The sequence below is a fragment of the Lepisosteus oculatus genome, chromosome 7, assembly GCF_040954835.1.
Source record: "Lepisosteus oculatus isolate fLepOcu1 chromosome 7, fLepOcu1.hap2, whole genome shotgun sequence".
Classification (NCBI taxonomy): Eukaryota; Metazoa; Chordata; class Actinopteri; order Semionotiformes; family Lepisosteidae; genus Lepisosteus; species Lepisosteus oculatus.
Genome location: NC_090702.1, coordinates 44,543,146 through 44,567,423, shown reverse-complemented (window position 1 = coordinate 44,567,423; position 24,278 = coordinate 44,543,146). Strand labels below are relative to the sequence as shown.

Sequence of the window (24,278 nt, the reverse complement as noted above, 5' to 3'; positions counted from 1 at the left end):
TGCTACCACTGTCAGGCCCGGATCTTAATATCACTAGGAAAATGAACATCAAAGGAAAACTGTAATAAACCAAGATGCATGAGGAGAGATGATGAAGAGCCCACATGAATATGGACATCGGCAGTCATCAGTAGGGCCTCTAACCAATCTTGTATTACTACAAGAAGCCACAAATACAGTGGGTGTGGACATTTGTTTAGGATTCAGGAAATTGCTGTTCCGCAGAGTAGATGCACCGCAAGAGGAAGCGGATGGAAAGTGAAGGGTCCCTCAGAGGATGTAGCTGGACAACACAGAACAGAGAGAGAATAAAGTAGCAATGTTACATCCTGCAGCAAGCAACCAAAAAAGCCTAGGATAAAAACGTACATTTCCTCTGGGTGCTGTTGGGTAGAACATCGTGTCAAGAAAATAATTATTTACTGTGTTTAACAAGCAGATCCTTTTTTATATAATTTTAAACAATATGAAAGTTCCTATTAAAAGGAGATCTACATCTCACCTTGAAGCACATCATTGTTGTAGTGTTCTCTTTGCACATCGCCTTTCTGACTAATTAGACACCAAACAGTGTTTAACCTGAGCTGACAGCAGGTATGACCATCTAGGTTTTGCAAAATGAGAAAAGGGAATTAATTTCAATCACCTTATTATTTTTATATATGTAAATATTACTAAGTGTAAAATATTTTTTTTCTGTTCAGTGAGAGAAGAAGAACTGAGGAGAAAAATATCTGAAGATCTTGAAAATGAACGAAATAAGAGAGATTCAAAACTGCAAAAACAGTGAGTAAATTCAGATAACAGTATTACTGTTACCTTATTGGCTTGATGGGTATATTTTATTTTTAAAGTATATGTGTTTTTGTGTGCTTCTCAATCATTCATAAGGATCAATTATTCACAATGTTCAATTAACGGTGGTAATCTAGTTTACTTGGTTATTGTTTACAATGTTATAACCACAACGTTTAAAAATGTGAAAGTATTTGATAAATTAGTAGCTGCAATTGTATGGTCTTGGAGATGGATCAGATTTCGGTTAGGTAGTGAAGGCAGCAGAGGCAGCAGGTTGGAAAGCAGCATTAGGGCAGATGTGGTTCATAAAATGGTACAGGTGTTACAGAGCAAGATTGCTCATACACTTATACTCCAGGATACCATTTTCATGTTCCGTTACAATCACTAAGATATCTATGCCCTTATCCAAACCTATATTTGAACAGCAGGTACTGTGGAAAAAAATGATGAAGGGGAACCAAAGTGGTTCTTATCAAGGTTCCCTGAATTATGATGATAATCTTGTCATTTTTGTCCTTGATGGAAAGGATACTGTGAACTATCCAACCATGTCAAACACTAATACCACTGCATTGTTGTGTACTAAGTTCCAGAAAATACATAGCAACACTCACATAATCTTAACACCGTGATCTTAGTTCTGGTTAGAGTTATTACTCTACAGATATGTATTTTTACAAAAGTTCAGTGTTGTGTCGCATTAGTCCCAGGAAGAACTTGTGATTAGTCAGGATCACGTAGTAAGAGGAACAAAGCACTTCAAGCACTGAAGTAATGGTTACATTGACCTGGGATTTTAAAAAGAGACTGGTGCACTGAAACTGTAGTAATGAAGAAAAGTTAACTTGACCTCAGTCGTGTCGTAGGGCATCACATTCTTTGTAACATGCATTTTTTGCTCACAGCAAGGATTTTTTTGTACTGTATATACAGTGCTTGTAGAAGATCTATACACCTTTTTCAAAGTAACACACATTGTGGCCCAACAGTCTGACATCAAGACGCATTAAATCTAGATTTATTTTACCGTTATATTCACATCCTAACACACAACCTCCAAGTCAAAAACAAATGCTCAGATATTGTGACAAGTAATTACAAATGAAAACCTCGAAAAATAGGTCGGATAATTGTACACACCTCTGAGTTTGTTTGTGGTGGAAGCACCTTGTATGACTCTTCTTTTTTAGTTTAAATTACCTGATTGTTAGAGTAAAGTATTTGTGTACATCCCTATATCCTCATTACCTGTAAAGGTTAAATCTTTATGCCTATTGTCTACAGTTGCAAACTCAGCTTAAAACCAGTCACAAAAGGTTATATCTCAACACAGTATTACAATGAACCCAAAAGCATTTTTGACAAATAAATTATTTTTAAAACCCCCACCCCATTTTGAACCAATGATTGATTGTCTTATTGCTTAGTGTTCAATAAAATATTATTTTTATCCACAAATTTGTGCTTGAAGAAGGACCATCTGGATTATTTTGAGGGAGTTAGGAAAGCTTTTCACTTGACATCACAGCCATTGAGGGTTTCACTTTGTAATCCCTCAAGAGTTTGCAGGCGACAATATTCACTAGCTCCACAGACTGTTTGAGTTACATTTCAGTTCTGCAATTTCACAATTTAGCATAGAGTAGGCTTTTTTTGTGATTGCAGGCTTATTCTTGCCAGAAATTAAATGACACCTCCAGACAAATATTTTTTCAACAGACTGGCAATGTGCGGTGTGTTGTGTAAACGTAGCGAAGTGTTTAAAATCATTATATCTATCCCTTCATTTTCATTAACTGCTTAAAACTAAGTGAACGTGGTGATTTGGACCTAACTCAACAGGTCTGGAGTGCAAGGCAGGGCTTTGATCCTGGACAGAGCACCTCAGGCATGCACATTCACATGTGTTTGCTTACACACCTGAGTATATAAGTTTAGAGATGCTAGTTACCCTGAGCAACATACCTGGAAAAAGTTCATACTGATTAGAAAATGATTGTAAAATTAAAAGTCAGTGAATAGGCTGCTGTTACTTAAATTGAGATCATTAATTTGTGGTTTAAAGGATTAGGGGCCAAGTATTGGGATACAGGAAAACTACTGAGCTTTCTGATCAGTTACTGTTTCTCAGCTTTTGTTCACTGGTGTAAAACAGTGTGATAAGCTGGCAGCACAAACAAACTGTGGCACAAAACAGCAGAGAATATTAGAATGCTTACAGTAGGTGTCTGGAGTACTTTGACATGTGTTGTAACTTTTAATTTAATTTACAGTACATTACATTACAGGCCTTTAAACTTTAGCGCAAATTACTCTCATTACCAGGGAAGCTTTTTTGTAACCCCTGCAAAGAAGAATGAATATTATTATTATTGTTCAAGAAGAAATGTTACATTTTAAAATGATTTTAATGCCAGCTGCTATGCCTGGTTCTTGGTATTTAGCTGTTTCTTAATTTACAGATCGGCACCTTTAGTATTAATGTCTTTTGATTTTAAAATGTTCGTGCTGTGAATGTCATATTGTATATGCTAAAAATTACTGAAGCAAGGCTGTTAAAACATTTATCATGTTTACTCAAATGCAGGTATCGGTGCATTTTAAATGTGCACCTAAATGTGTAGCTTACATAATTTTGTAGGTGGGAAATAAGATGTCACACATCTAGTGTATTGCATTTTTGGGAAAGAAGTTTTTCCTGCGCAGATAAGATTTTTTGTGTGCTTTATATATACATAGGATCAAAGTTTGTTAGAGAAGAGAGAATGTGCAATCACATTTTGTGTTTTTTCAAGTTGTGAAGAATTTTTATCCATACCTGAGAGTTACAACTAAGAGAGAACTAATTAGGACAGGAAAAGTAAGTACACTTGTATTCACTCAAAATACCAATGAAAACTATTCATTTTAAGTAAAGAAATCAACCTTTATGCTAGAGCAGCATAACCCTGCTTTATTTTCTATGTGAGCTATTAAGTAGCTGTACCTCATAAATTAGAGTGAACAATATAACCAAAAAATGCAGTGACGGAGTGAGTTGTTGAAAAATGTGTATTGCCCAGCAAATGCCTGCTATTTAATGTTCAGTTAGTCTGAAATGAAGTAGGACCTGCCATCTTGTTCGTTTTAAAACCCTCTACAATGATTCATTTTTAAATTTGAACATGATGAACGACAGTGATTCAGAAATGACCCATTTTGAATTTTCATAGTGCAGCATAAAGTGGGCAGTGTTTAATGTTAGTTGTTGTAAATAACATTACAACAATAAACATTTTGTTTGTACAACTCTAAGTGCTAACTGCATGAATAATGTTCATTTGGCTTCCCTTGTCCTTAATGATTTCCCTGTGAACAGTCATCAGTAGAATATTCTTTGGAGATTTATTTCTTGCCTAATTTTATGTCCCATTGAGCACTTATTCACACCCTTTCATCCTTCAAAAGAGTCTATCAAATCTTATTTTTTCTTTGATAGCATTACTGGCATTTAGTTGTTCTAGCAGTTAAAATTTACATTACATTTAAATCTCAGAGTGGTGCCTTCTTAAGTTTTTGTGTTCAAGAAATGTATTTAATGGTCCATGGAGTCTGGGGAAGGAAAAATAACACGATACATCACTAACTTGAGAACATCTGCAAGAAGAAATGATTCAACAATGACCATCAGCAGTAATAGTGGGGAACGCGCATCACTGAATCCTACAAAATTAAAGATAATTGAGACTTAGCACATCTTACTTATCTTGGTACACGTCTTAGAGAGCATACAGAACCGCCATGTGGTCCTGCCTCAAAGAGGATATTCTCAAAAAGGTTCAGTGATTCATCAACAAAGCAAGCTACAATAAACTGAGCACCAACTGCTAAGAATCTATTTATGCAAATAGCTAACTCATTTTTTTCCAGGCATAGATACATTTGTGACTGTAGAATATTTTAACTTTTTTCATTGAGTAACACTGGACTTTACTGTAAATTAACAGGTATTATTTGTCAATAAATGGGTGAGCTTAGTAGTTCGTTATTCATTTTGTTTAAGGGACGTTTATGAAAGGAGACTGGCAGTGTAATCTGATCCTTCATCCAGATCATGATCCTAGTCATTATCTGCTGTTCATTTAACACTTCAACCCCCTCTAGTGGAATAAAAGAGTTTAAATTTGACTGCACTGAGAGAGAATGCTTTTGTTTCAGCTCTGCTATGAAGTCCACACTTTACTTAATTGGAAAAAAAAGTGTTACATCTATGAAGAAAAACTAAATTTAAAAAATATTTTGATTTGAACCATTTCCAGTATAAGGATTTAGATGATTTTTTATCTTGTACAACCTGAACTGGGATGAAGTATTGCTGTGGAATTAACTGATTAATGTTAGTGACCTCGGCAGCACTAATACCAGGCCAAAGTAAAGATTCTGACATCTGACGTTTTTACCTTTTGAATCAACATATGATGTTGACGATGAATACTTGGAGTTGTTCTTCTTCAAACTCTAGGGCCGTAAAACCACAAAAATTATGTATGGTAATCAGTGCTGAGCACTGTTTAGTGGACTCAAATTCCACACTTTTTGCTCTATATCCAAACATTATTTTCGCATTTTTGTTATTTTGACACTTTATTTTAATTATTAGAAGAATCTACATAAACAAGGCCACCTCTGAAACTGGCATGCTTATGTTTGTTAATTAAGTAACTACTGATGGCAGAAGCAAGTAATTCTGATGTTCACAGAAAAACACCTATTTAGAAGAAATGTATTCTGTATATATTGGGTTGTGTTCAGTGTGCCGCATGACATTGACCCAACGCATGCAGCTAATGCAAATAAAGGAGTGCATCAAGTGAAAAATGTTGAAAGTAGCCAAATCATTTTCCAGTTTTAAATCCAATTGAACATGCATTTTATATGAAATGTAAAAAAACACCACATATAGGCAAGATTTCAAAATTGCGGCAGCAGGCAATTAAAATGATTACACTGAGAATTTGGTAATGAGCTCCACATTGGCTGTCTTTTAAAATTCCATTGTAAAAAAAGTTGAGCTAAAATAGTTAAACTCCACAGCTGAAACATGAAATAAACCTTTGCTTTTTCCTTTTGTACCCTAGGCATGCTGATAATCAGTCTGTGAATGCTTTAGATAAATTGACTTTTAGTTTCTTGATTCAGGCTTGTCCCTTGTTTTCTGAAAGTTTTCATTCTTAGTGACAGTTGATGTGTGCTCACAAAAGGTCTATGAGTACCATCTGGTTTTAAGATGGCCCTAGCTCCTGCAGAACCTCAGTGTCATTTGTTCTGAGATTACCCAATGCTGACGGAGTCCTCATATCTTGTAAAGTATTTTCATTTAGTTTTAAGTTTTTTACCATTACTTTGCTTACTGTTATTTTAATTACTATTACTATTTTAATTGTTATTGATATTGAGGGAAAAAGTGCTTTGCATTCTTTCCTGTCTCTTTGCTGGTCATTCTGTTTTTTTTCAGCTACTTGATTTAATTTTTCAGAATCTTGGATCCCATTTCAGACTTAGACTCGCAGGTGTTTTCTACGTTATTTTATCTTTGCCTTTTAAGCTACCTGCCTAACCATTAAATATTATGTTCACCCCTGTCATCTTTCCCAAATCATTTTTTAGTTTTCTATAATATCAGAATTCCTTGTTAATGCAACAGCCTTGTGTTTTATTCGTTTTCTTTTCGCATAGAGGTATGAGTTTTGAAGAAGATATGATATACGTTTGGTTCTTAGTGTTTGCTTTCCTGATCTTACCAGAACCGGTATTGTTGTTTCCACCCTGTCTCCCTGCTTTCCTTCTTTAAATAGGTCTCAGCTATTGTAGGTGTGCGATTCCTCTATACATCACTGACTTCTGGACCATGTGCAACCCAGCTAGCGTATACAGGTCCCCTGTGTTCCAGAAGAGCCCTTAATGTACCTTACACCTGAAACTCTCTCATCTGCACCAACCTTTTATCCACATTAGAATTTAACCCAACTTCACTTCACTTCAGTTCCTCCTACTTCTGCACACGTGGCAGTGGAAGCACTACAGAGTAAACTCTGTGGATGTTTCTCTCTAGAATTCACAAGCTGAATCCTTGAGTTTGTCATGCAGTATCATCAACCTACCTTTGTTATTGAACTGCTGTATTTAGTCAATGTAGTTCCTTAAAAAATAGCACCTGTGGAATCCTTTGCTTTTTATGTTTTGGTGCAAAGTGTAAGCAGACAGCTCTGAAACAAAATATAAATTAAAGTGAAGTAACAGTGGTTTTTATCAGATCTGCCATCTTCCATCTTCCGCAGAGATCTGTGCTGCCGGCCTCTGTATAGCCTGGACAAATGACTGTTGATAAAGGATTTATTTTGTGTTGTCCGTTAAAATAATTCAGGATATTTGCGTTTTTCTTGATAGAATTGCTTGATGACACAGAAGCAAACAGCTTGCCTGTCATACTCTATCTCCTTGGTAACATCGCAGACGATCCCAGGGAGGTTTATTGACCATCATGTTGTGCTCGGATGGATAGAATCAATATTTTTATTAATGCTGTCTTCCACTTAGGGTATTATTATTTTTATTATATTCTTTTTTGACTACTTTTGTCAGACTGTCTTTATTTTGTCTTCTTTCAAGGCACATAAATCCTGACATTTTGAAGTAAGGTCGGCGATGTTAACGTGCTAAGATATTTCTTTTTAGTAAGGGTGCTTTATATAATTAATAATTAATAATGTACCTCAAGTAAGTTGATGCTGTTTTAAAAACGGATTTTCCAAGAAACCTGTAATACATCAATTTGCAGCAGGTCAGTGAAGTAGTTTGCTTTGCTGAGATTGAATACCTCAATGTGCTCTTTCCTTATTTCATTGAGAAAATTAAACTATGCACATATTATTGTGTTCATATTAGAAAAAAACAAATCCATGTTGGTATTTTAACTACATACAATGAAGTCGCACAATTTTCTGTTCAGATTATTTTAGGTGTTATTGATCTACAATATTTCTTTCTTTAGCCTAACTGTTTAACATTTGACCAACAGAGAAGTTTCTGCTGAAAAATCCAGTTGACTTACATGTCCAGTATATGGACGTAGACGTGGCTCAGGAAAGCAACAATGGGATATTTTTGTTCTTTGCTCTGATAGTGTTATTGTACTAGTGAGGTGGGTCTCTAAAATATACAAGTAATAAACAGCATTATTTGTAAGAGGAAAACAAATCTTTACTGGAAAAGCAATAGTAGTGAAGAAAGTGGGGGCCATTCTGGCTTAACCACTGCAGAACAGGAGTGCCACAGTAGTGTGGGGGCATCCTTACACAATGATGAACAATGCAATTACCCCCTTGCTGGAGGGATTATGTTTTTACAGGGTCTCGCAGCTTTGCAAATGCCGCTAAAAGATTCTCTGTAATGGGCTACATTTGTCTTCGTACTGCAGAGGCGGCTGCGTACAGAGCCAGATGGTGCCATGCCTCATGAACTTTAGAGATGAAAATCTGCTGCTGGTCAGTTCTGAGCTGCTGCTCTGTAGAGTTATGCTGTGTCTCAGCTCAGCAGACCTTCATGTACACCTGTATCCGCTGTACGGAGGAATTGATGATTTTCCTAGTCTTTTTTTTTTAAAGGTTAAAATGCAGTTCAGGTGTCAAATAATCAATCGCAAAACAATGTTGACTGCCAAGGTGTTTTTCTTTTGTTTAAAGCTGTTTAATGCTGTACACATTCAACTAGAATTACAGAGGTCAAATAATTACACATTTGAAATTAAATCAGTTTCCTTCCATTTTTTTTAACATAAACTTGTAAATGAAAAACATTATTTTATATGCCAATATTAATTTATTGCAATTAATATTGGAATACACATTAATATCTGTTTTAAATCTGTGCTTAAAAAGTGAGTTCACTTTCAAAATTACAGAAATAACAGATTAATTTGGATTTTTTTTCATTTTTTGGTCTTATTTTGAATAATTAATCATTCATATCGGGCTGTGTCACGGTCGAGTGAATGACTGATGCTTTAACACTAAATCGCTTCACTAGTGAGAAAATGGTTTGGGCATAGGTGATTTAACCTGTTGAATATCAAGCTTTGGGAAAATCTGGAAAGTTAACTCCCTACAGGAACCAGTATTAACAATTTCTTGCATTAGGAATTTCTTTTCACATACCCCAGCTTGCTCTCCATGAGACACACAGACACACAGATAGGGAGAGAAGCCTGGGGTCAGAGCACAGGGTCAGCCATTTATATGGCACCCCTGGAGCAGTTGTGGTTGAGGGCCTTGCTCAGGCCCTCCCAACGGAGTAGGATTCCTCTGCCGGCTTAGCCACAGAGCCACCGCTCCGCCCAACATAGTATATATTGTTCTGCTTGTATGTCCTAATAGTATGTCTTGCTTATCAAGAGAACAACACCTTTGTACAATCTGTTTGTTAGAAGCTGGCATAGGCCACCTCAGGTGTACTCATGTGTAGTGAAACCTAGTTCTCTTAAGTGATAAAGGTATATCTAGATCATCATCACCTGCGGTGAGTGTGCAGTCTCTATATCATTCAGCTAGTACTGATTGAAAGCAGCCTGACATTGATGTCGTCCTGGGTCCTCACCTGCTGCCATTCCTATGGGATCATCTTGATGTGACATCATTCCAGCAGGAAAGTGTCCTTCTGCTGTTTGTGTAACAGCTGCTTTCTAATGAGATGAGAATGTGAAAGTTATCCCAACTCAATAGATCTGAACACTTGTAGGACGAACCGGAATGATGTGATATTTAGGGTATTTAGAAACCAGTGAACAGACACTTGCATGTCTAGGCTCTACAAGATGGATGGTGCAAGACAGTATCTGTAGCCTTATGTAAAGAATGGGTACAACCTGTATTGATTCCAGTGGTGGACAAACACTGCTTGTTTTATATTAAAAAAAAAAGGTGGACACGCCCAAAATATTGAACATGTGAAGTATGAATATTATAAACAGTGAGGTTTGCAGGTGTAGTTTAAATCTATTGGTCTGCCGAATTCTGTGATTTTACTAAACTAAATGTATTGTCCAGCTGTTTTTCAGAGTGAAGTAATTTTAGAGTTTCTGGTAAAGAGAGGCTACTAGCAGAAAATATTTTTTTTATGATAATACATGAAATGTTTTCGCTCACCTGTACACAGCTTCTGTTTGGTTGCGATTTGCTGAAATCGTCTTCAAACCAACCAAGCAGAACTGCCTTTTTTCACAGATCAAATTAAACCTGCATGGGTGCATAGTCAGCAGAAAAGGGCAGTAAGTACTTATAGGGAATAAAAAAAAGTCATCATGGTCCTGAACGGATTACACTTTTTTGAGAAAAATGCTCTTCAGGTCACGGTTTCTAACCGCTTATTGATAAAAGGCAAAAGCGTGACTGTAGTTTACCTCAGCTATAATATGTTTTCCTCTTAGTGCCAGCTCTAAGTGAGGTATTCTGACCTTATTTTCTAGTATCTGAGAAGAAGAGAAATTAAATAGAGGCATGGTTCTTTGTCTTTTGATGTCATCCTGAAAATTGAAAGAAATTGGTTTGTGGAATATTATTAGTTTTGGTGCTGTGGAGCAGAGTACATTCATAGTCAGCTCCTCATGGTTTTTCGTGTTGGGTATTTTTTCATGTCATGTGAGATGTGCTGAATGATCAGTTCTCTAGGGTACTTGATGACAAACTTCTAATGACTGTACCAACACTGACTGTGTATGTTCATTGATAGTCTTTCTCATGGCTCATTGATTCCATCAGATTTAGGTAAAATTACATCTGCATTAGAAATGAAGCCTGTGAAACTATATATGTTATAACATAAAAGTGGATGTCATTCAGCCCATCTGGCTTATTAAGTTGGAGTGTAACACTTTTTCTATTAATTTACTCTTAACTTGAGTTGATCAATTGCACAATCTGCAGGATATCTGCTGAATTTATCACTAAATAATGGTTGTTTGGCCTTCAAAACTCTCTAAATTGTCTAAGGCAATGTTTATATTGCTTTACACAGTGAAACTCAGAGCCAGTGGACACAAGTGGAGACTACCTGGAAGTGCACATAAAACTGAGAGAAAAAGACAATTCTTTATCCAAGGAGTTCTGGGGATGCAGAACAAGCTACCTGGCTATTTGTTTGAAGCCGATATCCTGGTTTCTTGTGAAAACAGCTGGATGAGATCTTCAGCTCAATTAACCACTAACTTCTAAATGAGCTTGATGGGCCGAGGAACCTCTCCTTTGTAACTTTCTTATTTCTTACGGAATGTAAAGGGCAGTTACTATGAAGAGTCTTTCTTTTACTTTGCAGTTCTGCAGATTTGCAGAACTTTGGGTGCCCGTGTTAAAATACAGTATGCTGAAAATTGTGTTGCGATAAATTCTGCTCATGTAATATTTTTATGCAGCTGGTAATCTACACTACTTTTGTCTCTGGAGCATATTCTGATCTGCTGCCTGTCGTGCAGGTAATACAAGATCCGCAGTGCTTCCTCGCCATTTTTTCCTTTTTAAACAACAATATAGGACAGACACAGATGAAACCGTATAAACAAGCAACATATTTGGTACCTAAAGGAACAATATAAAATTATTTTAGGAGCAAGTAATAGGTTAATTCCATGCCAAAAAGAGAAGAAAAGAAACATAACAATTCGACTGCGGAGCCTTATTTGGGAGTGTCAACTGCTATTTGCTAACTATTCCATTAACAAAGTTATATTTTAAACTATTGGCAACTGGGCTGCTCAGTATCTCTGCTCCTATTTTGAGGGGCTAGTGGACCATTGAGACATGAAATTGGGACAGTACAATGAAAAGTCAAATACTTATATATTACAGACTATATAATATATAGTTATAGGTTGTTACATCCACTTACTGTGCGTCAATGCATGTAAATAGATGGGAAGAGTAGAACGGGAGACAGAGCTTTGTGCTTTGCTGCTCTTGGTTCCAGGGAAGATTGCAGAGTTGACTTCAATGGACTTGTAATGGGACAGGCAGACGCTTGTATAAAACCGTATCAAAAACAAGCTAATGTACTGTGGTTCAGCCCTATCCAACTCTGCACTCAATGTAAGAAAATTAAAAAGACTCAGAAGACCCATTCCTTCAGCCAGTAAGTGTTGGACATTCATTTAAGCCCCTAAATGCATCTGTGGTCTGATTCCAGATTTTTTGTAACATGGCGACCAAAATTGAAACCCATGTTCAAATGGAAGTTAAACATAACATAAGTGTCACAGGGAGATGCAAAATCCTCAAATAAACATGGAACATAGTACATTGATGCAGCACATTAGGACAAATTAACAAAATACATACTTTGCAAAATACATACTTAAAAGACTACTACAGTTCTCTCTTTATCTTCATCCCCAGAAAATACATTTTCACTGCCCTAAATGTTTTTTGTGGCAGTAACTTGTCCTTCAGTACTGCTGATTTATATAAACAGCTTGGGAATAATGTGATGGAGGCATTGACCTTCTAATAACAGTTTGTACCTTATAATCTTGTGATTTTGTTTCCTTATTATTTTTGATTAAGCCCTGATTCATAATTTTATTCCCTTGATTGCTTCTCTTGATTTAGTAATTGTGTATGCAGTGAGGGAGACTTTTCAGTTGTTGAAATGTAAGTTACACTATGGATGTGAAGTGTGATTATTGGTGCTGACTGTAATGCTGTAATTAACATTAGGCCTATGGTATGCAAATCAACTGTCCTTTCAGATATACAAACTCAATACCAGCAGCTGTTATTTTAATTTTTATATATGCTTTTATTGCTTTTCTTTAACCTTCTTCCCAAATAAATCACTTTATTGGCCTAGATACACACAAGAAACACACTACTATACAAGTAATTACTACTTCATTCTAGTGGTTTTTTGATCCACAACATTTTATGAAATGCTGTATTGTAAATATTGGGAGTCAAATGAATATTAATTTTTATGTATAAAACGTCGCCTGTGGCTTGACCGTATTGCTGTTTGTGGAAGGTTGTAAAAATAATGGCGCAGTCTGGTGTTGTACACAGTAATGTTCAATGGATTTCCAGCAAAGATGGAGGTGAAGTGTTTTCCTTGAGTGGAAAAATAAGCTCATATCAGTGTTGGGGTGAAAGGTTTTACTTGAAATGGTATCCCATTGCAGATTCCCATGTCAGCATCAGTGATTTTTTTTAAGTGCTACCTTAACTATCAACATCTCATCCAGGAGGCATTCAGCTTCATTAAATATTAATTCTCAGCATTTAGAAACATTATTCATTCATTAATATTGCATGGTGTCTTAAACTGCTTTGTTCAAAACATTCGGAGATGTTATGCAAGTCTGTCAAAATCCATTTACTGTGTGGCTCATATTGAGATATAATACTGTACTTAATAACAAGCACTGCTCGATTAATGATTGAATACTCCTGGATTCTGTGATGGCAATCGAGGAATCCTTTTAAATCAGACAGGCAACAAAAACCTAACATTGATAGTGTGATAGCATAAGTCGTGTTTGTCATCATTTAGACTAGAGCGTAATACTGTCAAAGAAAGGGGAAAGCAGCAACACATAACATTTTTAAGCAGTGACACAATAAGCTGGTTTTGGTTTTATCCTCCTCCAAGACTACAAGTTTATCTGAGCCCAGATCTAATGAAAGTCATTTGTTTTTGTTTTTATGTTCCTACAGCCATAAACAGCAGTACCTCTTACAAAGCACTGTTGTCTTCCACCCTGTAAATGGTTTATGTGATGATTACAGATTACAGAGCAGTTCTGTGTTTTTATTTATATCAGTAGTATCGAAAGGTTGGGGACCCTGCCCCACAGTCTGTGTAATTGTCCCTTACATGTATTGCATTTCAAACAAACCAGATTTTTATATAGATTTCCATGATCCCCATGGTGTCAAAATTAAGGGTTGTTATTAGCAAAAATGCTGCTTCAGTGCTAGCATTTCTGTTGTTTTTCAGTCATGTGTTATGAAGCCCAGCTTTACTGTAAGTCATCTTCATGATGATTCAAGTTTTCTTTATTTGCCATATATAACAACATATATTGGAATGTTTATTCATTCAGCTGTACCCAATCACATTAGAGAAAAACAAATAGGCACAAATGACAAACAGACATGGACAATAACTTTAGACAATAGACGTTATAATACAGCCAAGACAGGACATAGTGCAAACAGTGCAGTACTTTAAAGTGCAGGTGCTAATTTGAGCTGTTTATGATGCTATGATGCAGTTTCAGAACACTGATCTATTCTTCAGTGTTCTGATACTGCGATACCTCTTACCAGAACCCAGGGGTGAAAACAGGTCATGACCATGGTGAATTGGATCCCGAAGTATAGCTCTAGCCCAGTTGTAGCAGCGGTAGAGATATATGGCCAACAGCCATATCACTCTGCAACTCACGACTGGCAACCCACTGATGCTCAGCAGGTGTGAGCCTGGTCAGTACCTGGATGGGAGACCTCCTGGGGAAAAACTAAGGTTGCTGCTGGAAGAGGTGTTAGTGGGGCCAGCAGGGGACGCTCACCTGGCGGTTCATGTGGGTCCTAATGCACCAGTATAGTGACGGGGACATTATACTGTAAACAGGTGCCGTCCTGCAGATTGGACATAAAACCGAGGTCCTGACTCTCTGTGGTCATTAAAAATCCCAGGTCGTTTCTCGAAAAGAGTAGGGGTGTAACCCTGGCGTCCTGGGCAAATTTCCCATTGGCCCTTACCAATCATGGCCTCCTAATAATCCCCATCTATGAATTGGCTTCATAACTCTGTTCTCCTCCCCACTGATAGCTGATGTGTGGTGAGCGTTCTGGCGCACTATGGCTGCCTTCGCATCATCCAGGTGGATGCTGCACATTGGTGGTGGTGGAGGGGAGTCCCCATTACCTGTAAAGCGCTTTGAGTGGAGTGTCCAGAAAAGCGCTATATAAGTTTAAGCAATTCCTATTATTATATCCAGTCGATGGAGTGTAGTTCACTCCCACTGATTTTCTGCGCAGACCTCACAACCCTCTGTTTGCCTTTTCTGTCCTGTACCACGGCTCCACCATACCACACTGTAATTTACCATTCTCAGTGGTATTACAGTAAATATTGGTGAGTGTTGTCTTGCTCATCCCTAGGGAGTCTCATCTCAGGAAGTGAAGGCGCTGGGCGCTTTAGTGAGGATGGCAACAGTGGTCTCTGACCAGCTCAGCCTCTCAGTGATCTGGAGGCCGAGGAGCCGATGAATTTGACCACAGTACAGGTGGTGATTTTACTTTTAAAAAAACTCAGATTTTTTTAAAAGACCCAAATTTAATATTTGGATGTTAATGCACCACATTTAATTTTCTAGTGTTTTGATAATATGAAAAAATGGGACAAAGTTATAGAGGAATTTGGGCACATAAGTGTTGATGTTCCTGTACTTGAATCTGCTTAAAATGATAGCGGGCCTAAATAAACTGTGTGTGTTCTAGAAGACCAGGGGAATCTGTGTTAACTGAATAATGCTGTGCAGACTCCTATATATTTGCTTTGTATATCAAATTTACTGTCGTTATTTTTATTGGGTCCACCCTATTTGGATTTAGCCACTTGTGTTTTTCATGGCTCGGCTTGCGCCTACAAATTCCACGACCACACACAACGGAGGACGGCGCAGACTCTTCTGACATGCCCACCTCCGAGCTGCACCTGTACTGGAGGAACAGAGGCACGGCCCTCACATGCCTGCAAGGCCTGGGTGGCAGCAGGGGTTGATGTGTTTCTAGGAGCAGAGATAGCTGTGGCCAACTAATCCTGCCCTCCGCTTGGTAGCACTCAACCAATAGTGTGGGTCGCAAAACTTTTCGTTCTGTGTACATGACATCGCAATTAGCAGCCAACAACAGCTCTTTCACTCTTATTTGGACTCATCAGTGTGACATAGCCATCTCTGGTATGGATATATAGTTTATGTTAATTTCCATTAATATATAATATGATCCATTAATTAACCCTGTTATCATTTATTCGAGTTTCCATTTCTCGTGCTCCCTGGTGTTTACACATTACACCAATTTGCTGGTGTAATGTTTCTATGTATAGTAACATTTCTAGATTCTGGGAAAAGTATGAGCATCTGTCTAGGAGGTGAACAGACTGGCTAAGGTTTATGAAACAACATAAAACAACAGCCATGCACAAGCAGGAATTAGCTCTAATTACAGCAGTATGTCTCTCTGTGTCACAGCAGTAGTCACTCCCAGCAGTCATAGCAGCAGTTAAACAGCTGGCAGTCTCTTCCCATCCCACAGCCTACCAACCTTTTATCCGATCCAAACTCTCCCCTGTAGAGGACAGGCTAGGAATTCCCCACTCAGGCTGCTCGTTCATCAGCTTATCATGACTCCCCTCTGATGCCACACACCTGTGAAAAACGCAGCACATACGACTTCTGTGCCTAACATTCAGAATTCATACAGAAAGTGTAGAACAGACACAAAAACACTCTGATTTCTGACATCATGGAACAGGAGGTCATTCTGATGTTAGGACATGAAGTACCTCAGTTAAAAAAAGAAATTATCTGTTGGATTTGATAAATCATATATACTGTATATTCATATATATTTTAATCATTCAAAATAATAATTCACATAATATATCAAATAATTCACATTTTTAACTCTGTGTCTTCTGAGACCAAGACAAATAAAATCTGTGCATTAAACTATACCTTTGCCATTGATTCTATTTCAGCAGTCTACAATTGTATATAGGCATTTTTGCATTCAATATCAGTGCTTTCGTTACAAATAATAGTCTCTTTTGGAAATGTAAAGTTTTTTAACTTGATATGTTCTATCCACAGCACAGGTATGGTCACTTGTGCTGCACTGCCTTTTGCTCCGCCAGTGAGGTTTTTTGATTAGGTGCTGGTTGAATTGCTTTGACATGTTTTTGTTAATTCAAAGTGCCTGTGTGATGTCTTCCAGTATTTGTTCATTATGACTTGTCTGTGTCCTAAGGGGGGAGGTGAATGTCCTTTTATTACTTCCAGACAGTTGCTGTTTTAAAGGTATGAGCAAGGCATTGTTCACATTTTCTTTGTCGAGAACCCTCTTGGCACTGCATTTTGTATATCATGCAATGCTGGTCAAGTAGGAATTTCAGAAACTTTGTATCATCTTGTACTAAACGAAAAGGTGACTGGGGTGGGTAGAATGCCTTTCTATCGTGTAATTTTTTTAGAATTGATTAACTGGTGACGAGCATATTCAGCTTCCTTCTCCGGTTCCTTCAAAACACAGCCATTAACCCTAGAGACATGAGGGGAAACACCTTTGTTGACAACACTTAACTTAACACCAGCATTCCACCTGTGAAAGCACCTTGTGAAGGAAACCCTACCAGCTGTGACAAAATTTCAGGTGAAAGCGTGATCCGTTGTCCTTTTTTCTTAAGCCATTATATTCTGCACATGAAGGAAATAGCACATTCTTGTGTTTATTTTCACTTCAATATTCACTCCTGCATTGATGTTTAATTATGAATATGCGTGTAAGAACAATCTATGCTGTGGTGTTCATTTTCTTCTGACGATATTTTATCTGCCACTATGTGGTTCACAGATGTCTGTAAATCAATTCTTAGAAGGGAATTGAGGTTTTAAAAGCACATTGAATTTGACATGATGACCTCATCAGACTGCTGTTCTAATTTCAGACTCTGTCATAATGGGGCAGTTGATGGATATGGTTCCTGTTGGGAATGAAGGTGCTTACTGATTATTTTTTAAATTTATAAAGATAGTGGTCAGTGCTCATGCATCTGTTTGTGTGTGGCTACTGAAATGTAACTGTGGGGAAATCAATGTGCTTTACACTCTTCTAAGAAATAACTGCAGTTTAATCATGATGCAAATAATGATAGGAATCAGTGTTTAAATTATAAAGGAGGTGCAGTGCAGGCACATTGATGGTGAACTAAATTATTCATTTTGTTGGTATAACTTACAATGTTCATGCTGAGCTGAATCCATGGTTGCAACATGTTTTAATGTTTCGTAATTAAAGAGCCGCCCAAATGCCTTACCCCTTCTCTAAATCCCTCAACTATCGTACGGTCTTTGCTAAATAGCAGTTCAGAGATCTGGGTAATAAACGTCCATTAAAACACAGCAATTCTTTGTCATTCCAAAGTATGTATTTAAGACTGGCAACCTTTCTTCTTTTAAAGAAAATCCTTCATTGCTTTGAAATGTAGCTCTGAGAAGTGCAGGGTGGTTCCTGTAGATGTGAGTTTTTCTGGGTGTATAATCCATTCGCTTTAGAAATCCAGACTGGACAGTAGCTGCCACTTATCCTCCCAGAGCAAGTGAGTTTGTGTTGATCATGAGGAAGTGTGTATGTGAACAACTAAAAGTGTTTAGTTCCGAAGTACACATGAATTAACTGTATTTTTTAAAATAGATGAAAACTTGTTTGGAATAATTTACTGGGTTTAGAAAATTGCCTTCCAGCACGACTCAGTCTTCATTGAATAGCACCTGTATGGTCAGGATATAGGAAATGATTAAAAGGTCCAGAAATGCAAGCTTATGTAATTTCCCTGAGGAATAGAAAATATAAAATTTCTTTGGACATTAAAAACACTTACAATATTTTGAAAACCGTCTGTACGATATAGATTTGCTTAGACAGTCTAGACCTTTTTGATTCAGTTAATTGATTCAGTCTTTGATTCAGATTTAAGTGATGTGAGAAAATAACAGGCATGTAGGAGAAGAATGCAAGTATTAAGGAACAAACACTTTGAAAAGAGATTACTTGAAAAGTAAACCTTTTTAATTTGAATTATTTTAAGAAACGATTTTGCATAGAGTTTGTCATCATAACTTGTTCACCCTGGGAATCAAGGTGCTTGGGTTATGGAAAATGTGTTGCTAAGCAACTGTAGAACTTCATAGCAATAAAGTGATTTAGCTTCTTGTAGTTTGCTTACCCATATTTTAAATGAAAGCACTCTTTTGTCAGTAATTGGTATTAAACAGTGTTACATTTTTCTACAGTTTCCTAATTGCACATTTTTAAAATATATTTTTTTGTAATTTACAAGTTCTTGTGGTGGAAACAGCCTAGGAAAGGTTGTTCATGAAGCATAAACAACAGACTGAGATAACTTTAAATCTGGCTTGAATCTCATACATTTAATTAAACTCTTGTCATAAGAAATATGTAAGAGTAAATGTTCCTTATGTTTTGAAGTTAAAACTTTGTGGTCTTAAGTTCTGTATTGTTACACGTGTGTTTGTAACATGTGTTTGGTAACCTTATCGATGGCATTTCTCACCTGTTTAAATTCACCCCTCTGTGTTATTTTTAAGGTTAGAACAAGATAAAGCTTTTGTTCGTGAGGAAATTGGTAAAGCGCTGGAGAGGGAGCGAGCTGCTGCAGAAGAGAGCATTAGCAGGGCTGTACTGCGGGAAAGAGTGACTGCGGAGGACGAGCGTCTGAAAGCCAAGCGCTTTGTAAGTACAAAAAGGCAATTGTACAAAACTGGCATAGTCCAAGGTGAAAAGACCTATTGAACAGTGAAGTACATAAATGGTTTTACGTAAAAAAGTACCAGCATAAAAAGAGCATGTAACCATATACATGCTCTAGAGAATTCTCCCAAGTGTCCTTAAATCTTTTACATATAAAAATGTATTAAATATCTGAAAATACACATCTGCGGCTGCTAAATTGATGCCCCCATCAGCTTTTCTAATCTAATTTTCTTCATTCATCGCCAGTTTTGACTGAAAACTATTTGTAGGTTGGAAAAAAATTAATTGTTGTACTTCACAGTCACCTTTTAGATTTCTTGTCAGCTTTTGAACTTGGCTCAAGCCTCTGCCCCAGTGGTTTATCGGCATGCTATCCTTTGAATCATGACAAATGTCAGATATGTAGTGAGTAAAAATCTATACCTGAGTCTGAACAGAGGGCCATTTCTAATATCTCCTTCTAATAATGGGCTGGCATTTGCAGCGCAGGTAAAGTAGTTATTTCAGTTGAGGCCTTTAAAATGAGTTGTTGTTAAGGCGTTGCAGGGTGTAAGATATTATTTAGAAACTGGCATGTCACATTCTGTCATGGGAACAAAAAGCGCATGCATGGTTGTTTGTTTCTATTTGTTTGATATTTTCATTTTTCCCAAATCTGTGTATGGAACATATCATTAATTTTATAACAACAAGAGTGTTTTCTGGCTGCAAATTAACTTAATAGATATTTGAAAATTAAAACTCAAATCAGATAATATCCTGAAAGTATTACACGTTTTTTTTAGAAGAAAACGTATATCAGTGAAAATTATTTATAACTCCAATGCAGACGTTAAACAGTTACCGGCAGGTACTGCCCCATACTAAGCTAGTAAACATTGCAAGTAACTAGCCAGTTATGATATATAAAGCTTTGTTACACCATTTTTCAAGATATTTTATAACACTATACAATAACAAAATAGAAACAAAACAGAATTGAAAGAAATAAGGTACAGTAAATGTATTCTGTCTAATCAAGATTAAGATTAAATTACACAAAAGTACAAAGGCCAGAATCAGAAAATGAAGTTTAAAGGCTGGAATATGTTCATGCCTTATGTGCTGAGGTGGAGTACATAAGTATAGTGGAGTACAGCGTAATTTAGTACGCTGGTGCCTGGACATAATGAATCCTGCTTTAAAGTAAATCAGCCATTGCAGTAATCTTGTGTATCAGTATTTCAGTGTCCGGAGAGATGCTAACTGACCAGTGTCCTCCAGGGTAAAATAGATAGCATTGTGATGTTTCTAATGTGCGTCGTATTATACTACAGGGCTAAAAATAACAATGATGTTTGAAAAAAACTGATGTTTGAAAGCAGAAATCATAACCTCCTTTTTGTCAAAGTCAATTTTAAGAAAGTTCTACTGTATCTGCTGTATATCTTAATATCAGACGGATGTCTGTTACGTGCAGAAAACTTCAATGGTAATATATGATTTGGTCTACAAATAGAACAGAAGGTCTTTTGCATAGTGGTGAAACCCAAATCAATGATGTCAAATTATCTGGCTAAAAGGCTTAAGTAGTACTTTGTGAAACTTGCTAAATAACTGGAACATCATCAGATTTAAAGCTTCCAAGGTTTATGAATAACCTTCTGATTGTCAAATATTATAAACAAACAAAATTTCTAATAACCTTAGATCTAATTGTTCCAGCCATCATTAATGACAATTTTAGATGTTAAATTCATTTTGTACAAAAACATGATTCTAATTTCATGTATCTGGTTGTCATATTTTAAGGTGGCTTCAGTATGCTGTAATAGATGGCAGGTTTATTAGAGGAGGTAAAGAGTTCATCCCCAGGAGAGTTTAGAGTGTTTACAAACATATGATGTTGGTTACATACCTCATTTAGCACATTCATCATATTAATAGAAAATGAGTCATTTTTAGATGATTCTGAAATACCAGAGCAGACAGCCTGAGGTGGAATGTATCATTTCTCAGTCTATTGGAAAAAATAAAATCTCAAGTAATAACACCAGGAGTAATAAATATTTTGTCTTCACCTTGCTTTCATACCAGATGTAGAAAAACCTTTGTCAAGTTTTATTGGAAGCAATCCATTTTTTTTAAATTTATGGCTGAAGGTTCTTAAACACACCCTCAGTCATATTTACAGTGTTCATTTTTTTTTACTGTGTGCTGAGTTCATACTGATACTACGTAGTTACACTACATGGACACCAGGCCAGTCCCTGGAGTGGTATAAGACTTTGCCAAACCTAGCTGTGTCTGTATCTGGCAAGGCACCTGAATAGCCGTACTGTATGCCTGGGGCTTGCAGTAACTAAGGAAGAGTTGCTGAGAGCAAGCTCATCCAGAATTCTTAATTAATATAAAACTAGCATTAAGGACTTCACAAAAAACTTTTTTTTTTACGAGGGCAGGCAGGAATTAGAACATTTTATTAAAGAATCTCCCTATTTTCTTGTTTTGTAACTAAATGTAAAATGTAAATGTAACTAAAGTTAGGGTAAAAGTTGTAAATTATATATAAAGTAAGTCAACCTGAAAGTAGGATCGAACCTGGAATTTAGATACTGCTAACAAGCTGGTTACCACTGTTGCCGAAAAGACCCAGAGAGGTGTTATTTTGCAGCTTCAGTGCCTGTACTGTATGTAACGCTGTGCTGCATATAGGATGTTAATGGAGGGTAAGTAATAATAGCCCAATATTAGGCAGTCCCAATACCATATTGTTTGCAAGCAAGTCATGATAGTTAAGCAATGAAGTGTGGCCACAGTTCAGGCCAAATGTCTTCATGTTTAATTTCATATGAAAAGTTATGGAGAAATAAATAGCCAATAGTTGAAAAGTCAAGAATTTATTAATTAAAACTAACAAAAAATATATTATTTCCAGACATCAGTGTATACTGAGTAAGTTCTTCAGAAGGAGATGACCGTCCCATTCATGTACTAAACGCGTGACAAACATTGCAAGGCAGATTTAGAAATATTTCCACCGACATGAAAGATAAAGCTTGTTTCCCTACATTTAAGCTGAGTCCTTTCCATGTGCTACATCTGGTTGGTTTTGGTTTGCCAAATGAGGAGTCCAAGTATTGAAGACTGTAGTCATTTCATATACACTGCTGAGGAGGGGTCCCTTTTAAGATAAGGGGTAAATCGGTATAGGCTTTCCTGAGATAAACTAGGAATGGAGGTTTTCATTGTTGGTTTGTATTTGATGTTTGGAGAAGATAGAAAAATCTCTCTTAAGATGATATTAAAGTGATGGACCAATGGGGGTCTGAGAATTTGATTGTGGTGTCTATAAGTAGCCTAGCTACCTGGCTATTTATAGAGTGCCCATTTATTGAAGAGAAGAGTTAGACCTAGGGTGGAGCTAGGGTAGAGGTAGGGTTGTGTTTGTTTTTTTTTTCACCACACTGTAAATACACCACATTTTATCATAGAGCTGTGTTTCTCAGTTGTCCACCTATTTAAATGGAAGCTCACCACTGAACTACACTCCCGACAATGTCACTGTCCTTATAGTATAATGTTTTCCATTAAGCAGTATTTACGTAAGGATACTTATATAAACATATAAAGGAATGGTGTGCGTTTGTCATTTTTGGAAGAACTCTTCTGTACATTGGGCAAAATTCTCATGCCAGGAACATAATAAAAAAATTGTGCGTTAAAATAATTGGAAAAATGTTTTTACTTTAGTCGTTTTTGTTTTCCAAAAGCATTTTTCAGAAATTGAAAAAAATGTTTTCCTTAATGAAGGAATGGGTGTAAATATGTCAATCAATGTAGATCAATGACACCGATTTTTTCTGCTTTGTCTCCAGCCTGTTTAAGTATTACAGAGATTGAATGATTTCTGTCTACTGTTGGGCTCAAATGCCTATTATAGATGTGTGTTAGGAAATGTTTTCATATGGTAACTTTCATGACAAATTCATGAGTTGTTTGAATATATAATTCTCCTACCTACCATGTAAAACATTACAGTGCTTCTGCAATGTACTTGCAATAAAGCAACACAATAAATATAGAACATTTTGTTTTATTAATTTAGGTGTACAGCACACTAATATACATAAAAAATATGATTTTTTACTATTACACTTACTATTTATAATAAGTAGTATGCTGTAAATTGAATGTAAAAGTGGAAAGTTATACTCTCTAACTCTGCCATTCTTGTCTTTTATTAATATTATTACTTTCTTTTTTCAGTACTGTAACATGTCCTTCTACTGCTGTTTAAAGTGTGAATATAAGATGGACTTGATCAGCTTTTGTAAGATTTGAATAAAGAACCAGAGTTGTACATTAGTGCACTATCTTAATTTTAATTCTTTATGGTCAGATGTCAGCAGTATCTGGAGAAATGCCTCAAAATGCTAGTTTAACAAACTACTAAAGTTTTCTTAGTCTCAATGTTGGACTCCAGACTCTGTTTTGTGATCTGGCAATGATGTAGAACATCAGTTTTCATATGAATTTGCTCTGAAAACCCTGGGTTTTACAGACTTTAAAGTAATATGGGATGAAAAGAGGAAAACTGTGGAGAATAAACCTACACATTTCTTAAATGAGGTTATTATTATGTGGGGAATTCATATGTCTGAAGTTTTCTCAACTTTATACTTTTTCTTAAATCTATTCATAGTCTGTTCTTGTTTTTGCAGCAGAGTATTTTAAGCTTGTCTTCTTAAGTGAATATAAAAGTTAAAGTCTCTTGTGGGATTTAAGTACTTTTTCTTATCTGCTTCTTAAAAACCTACTTTCAGTTCATTGTTGGTAACTGGACTATTAGCATCTTTTAAACAGTAATAGCCTCAGAGGAGCTGAAAATGGTAAAATCAAGCACTGAAAGGAAACGCA

General features: G+C 36.5%; 1 protein-coding gene across 2 annotated transcripts in view; it reads left to right on the top strand.

Moving 5' to 3' along the window:
- chchd3a (coiled-coil-helix-coiled-coil-helix domain containing 3a) overlaps positions 1 to 24,278 on the top strand; it is a 113,922-nt gene that overhangs the window by 22,736 nt on the left and 66,908 nt on the right. For both annotated transcript variants that reach the window (XM_069192544.1, XM_015352454.2), the window contains exons 3-4: positions 705 to 786; positions 19,214 to 19,358. In XM_069192544.1, the coding sequence (XP_069048645.1) occupies positions 705 to 786; positions 19,214 to 19,358 (227 nt within the window). The remainder of the gene's footprint in view (positions 1 to 704; positions 787 to 19,213; positions 19,359 to 24,278) is intronic.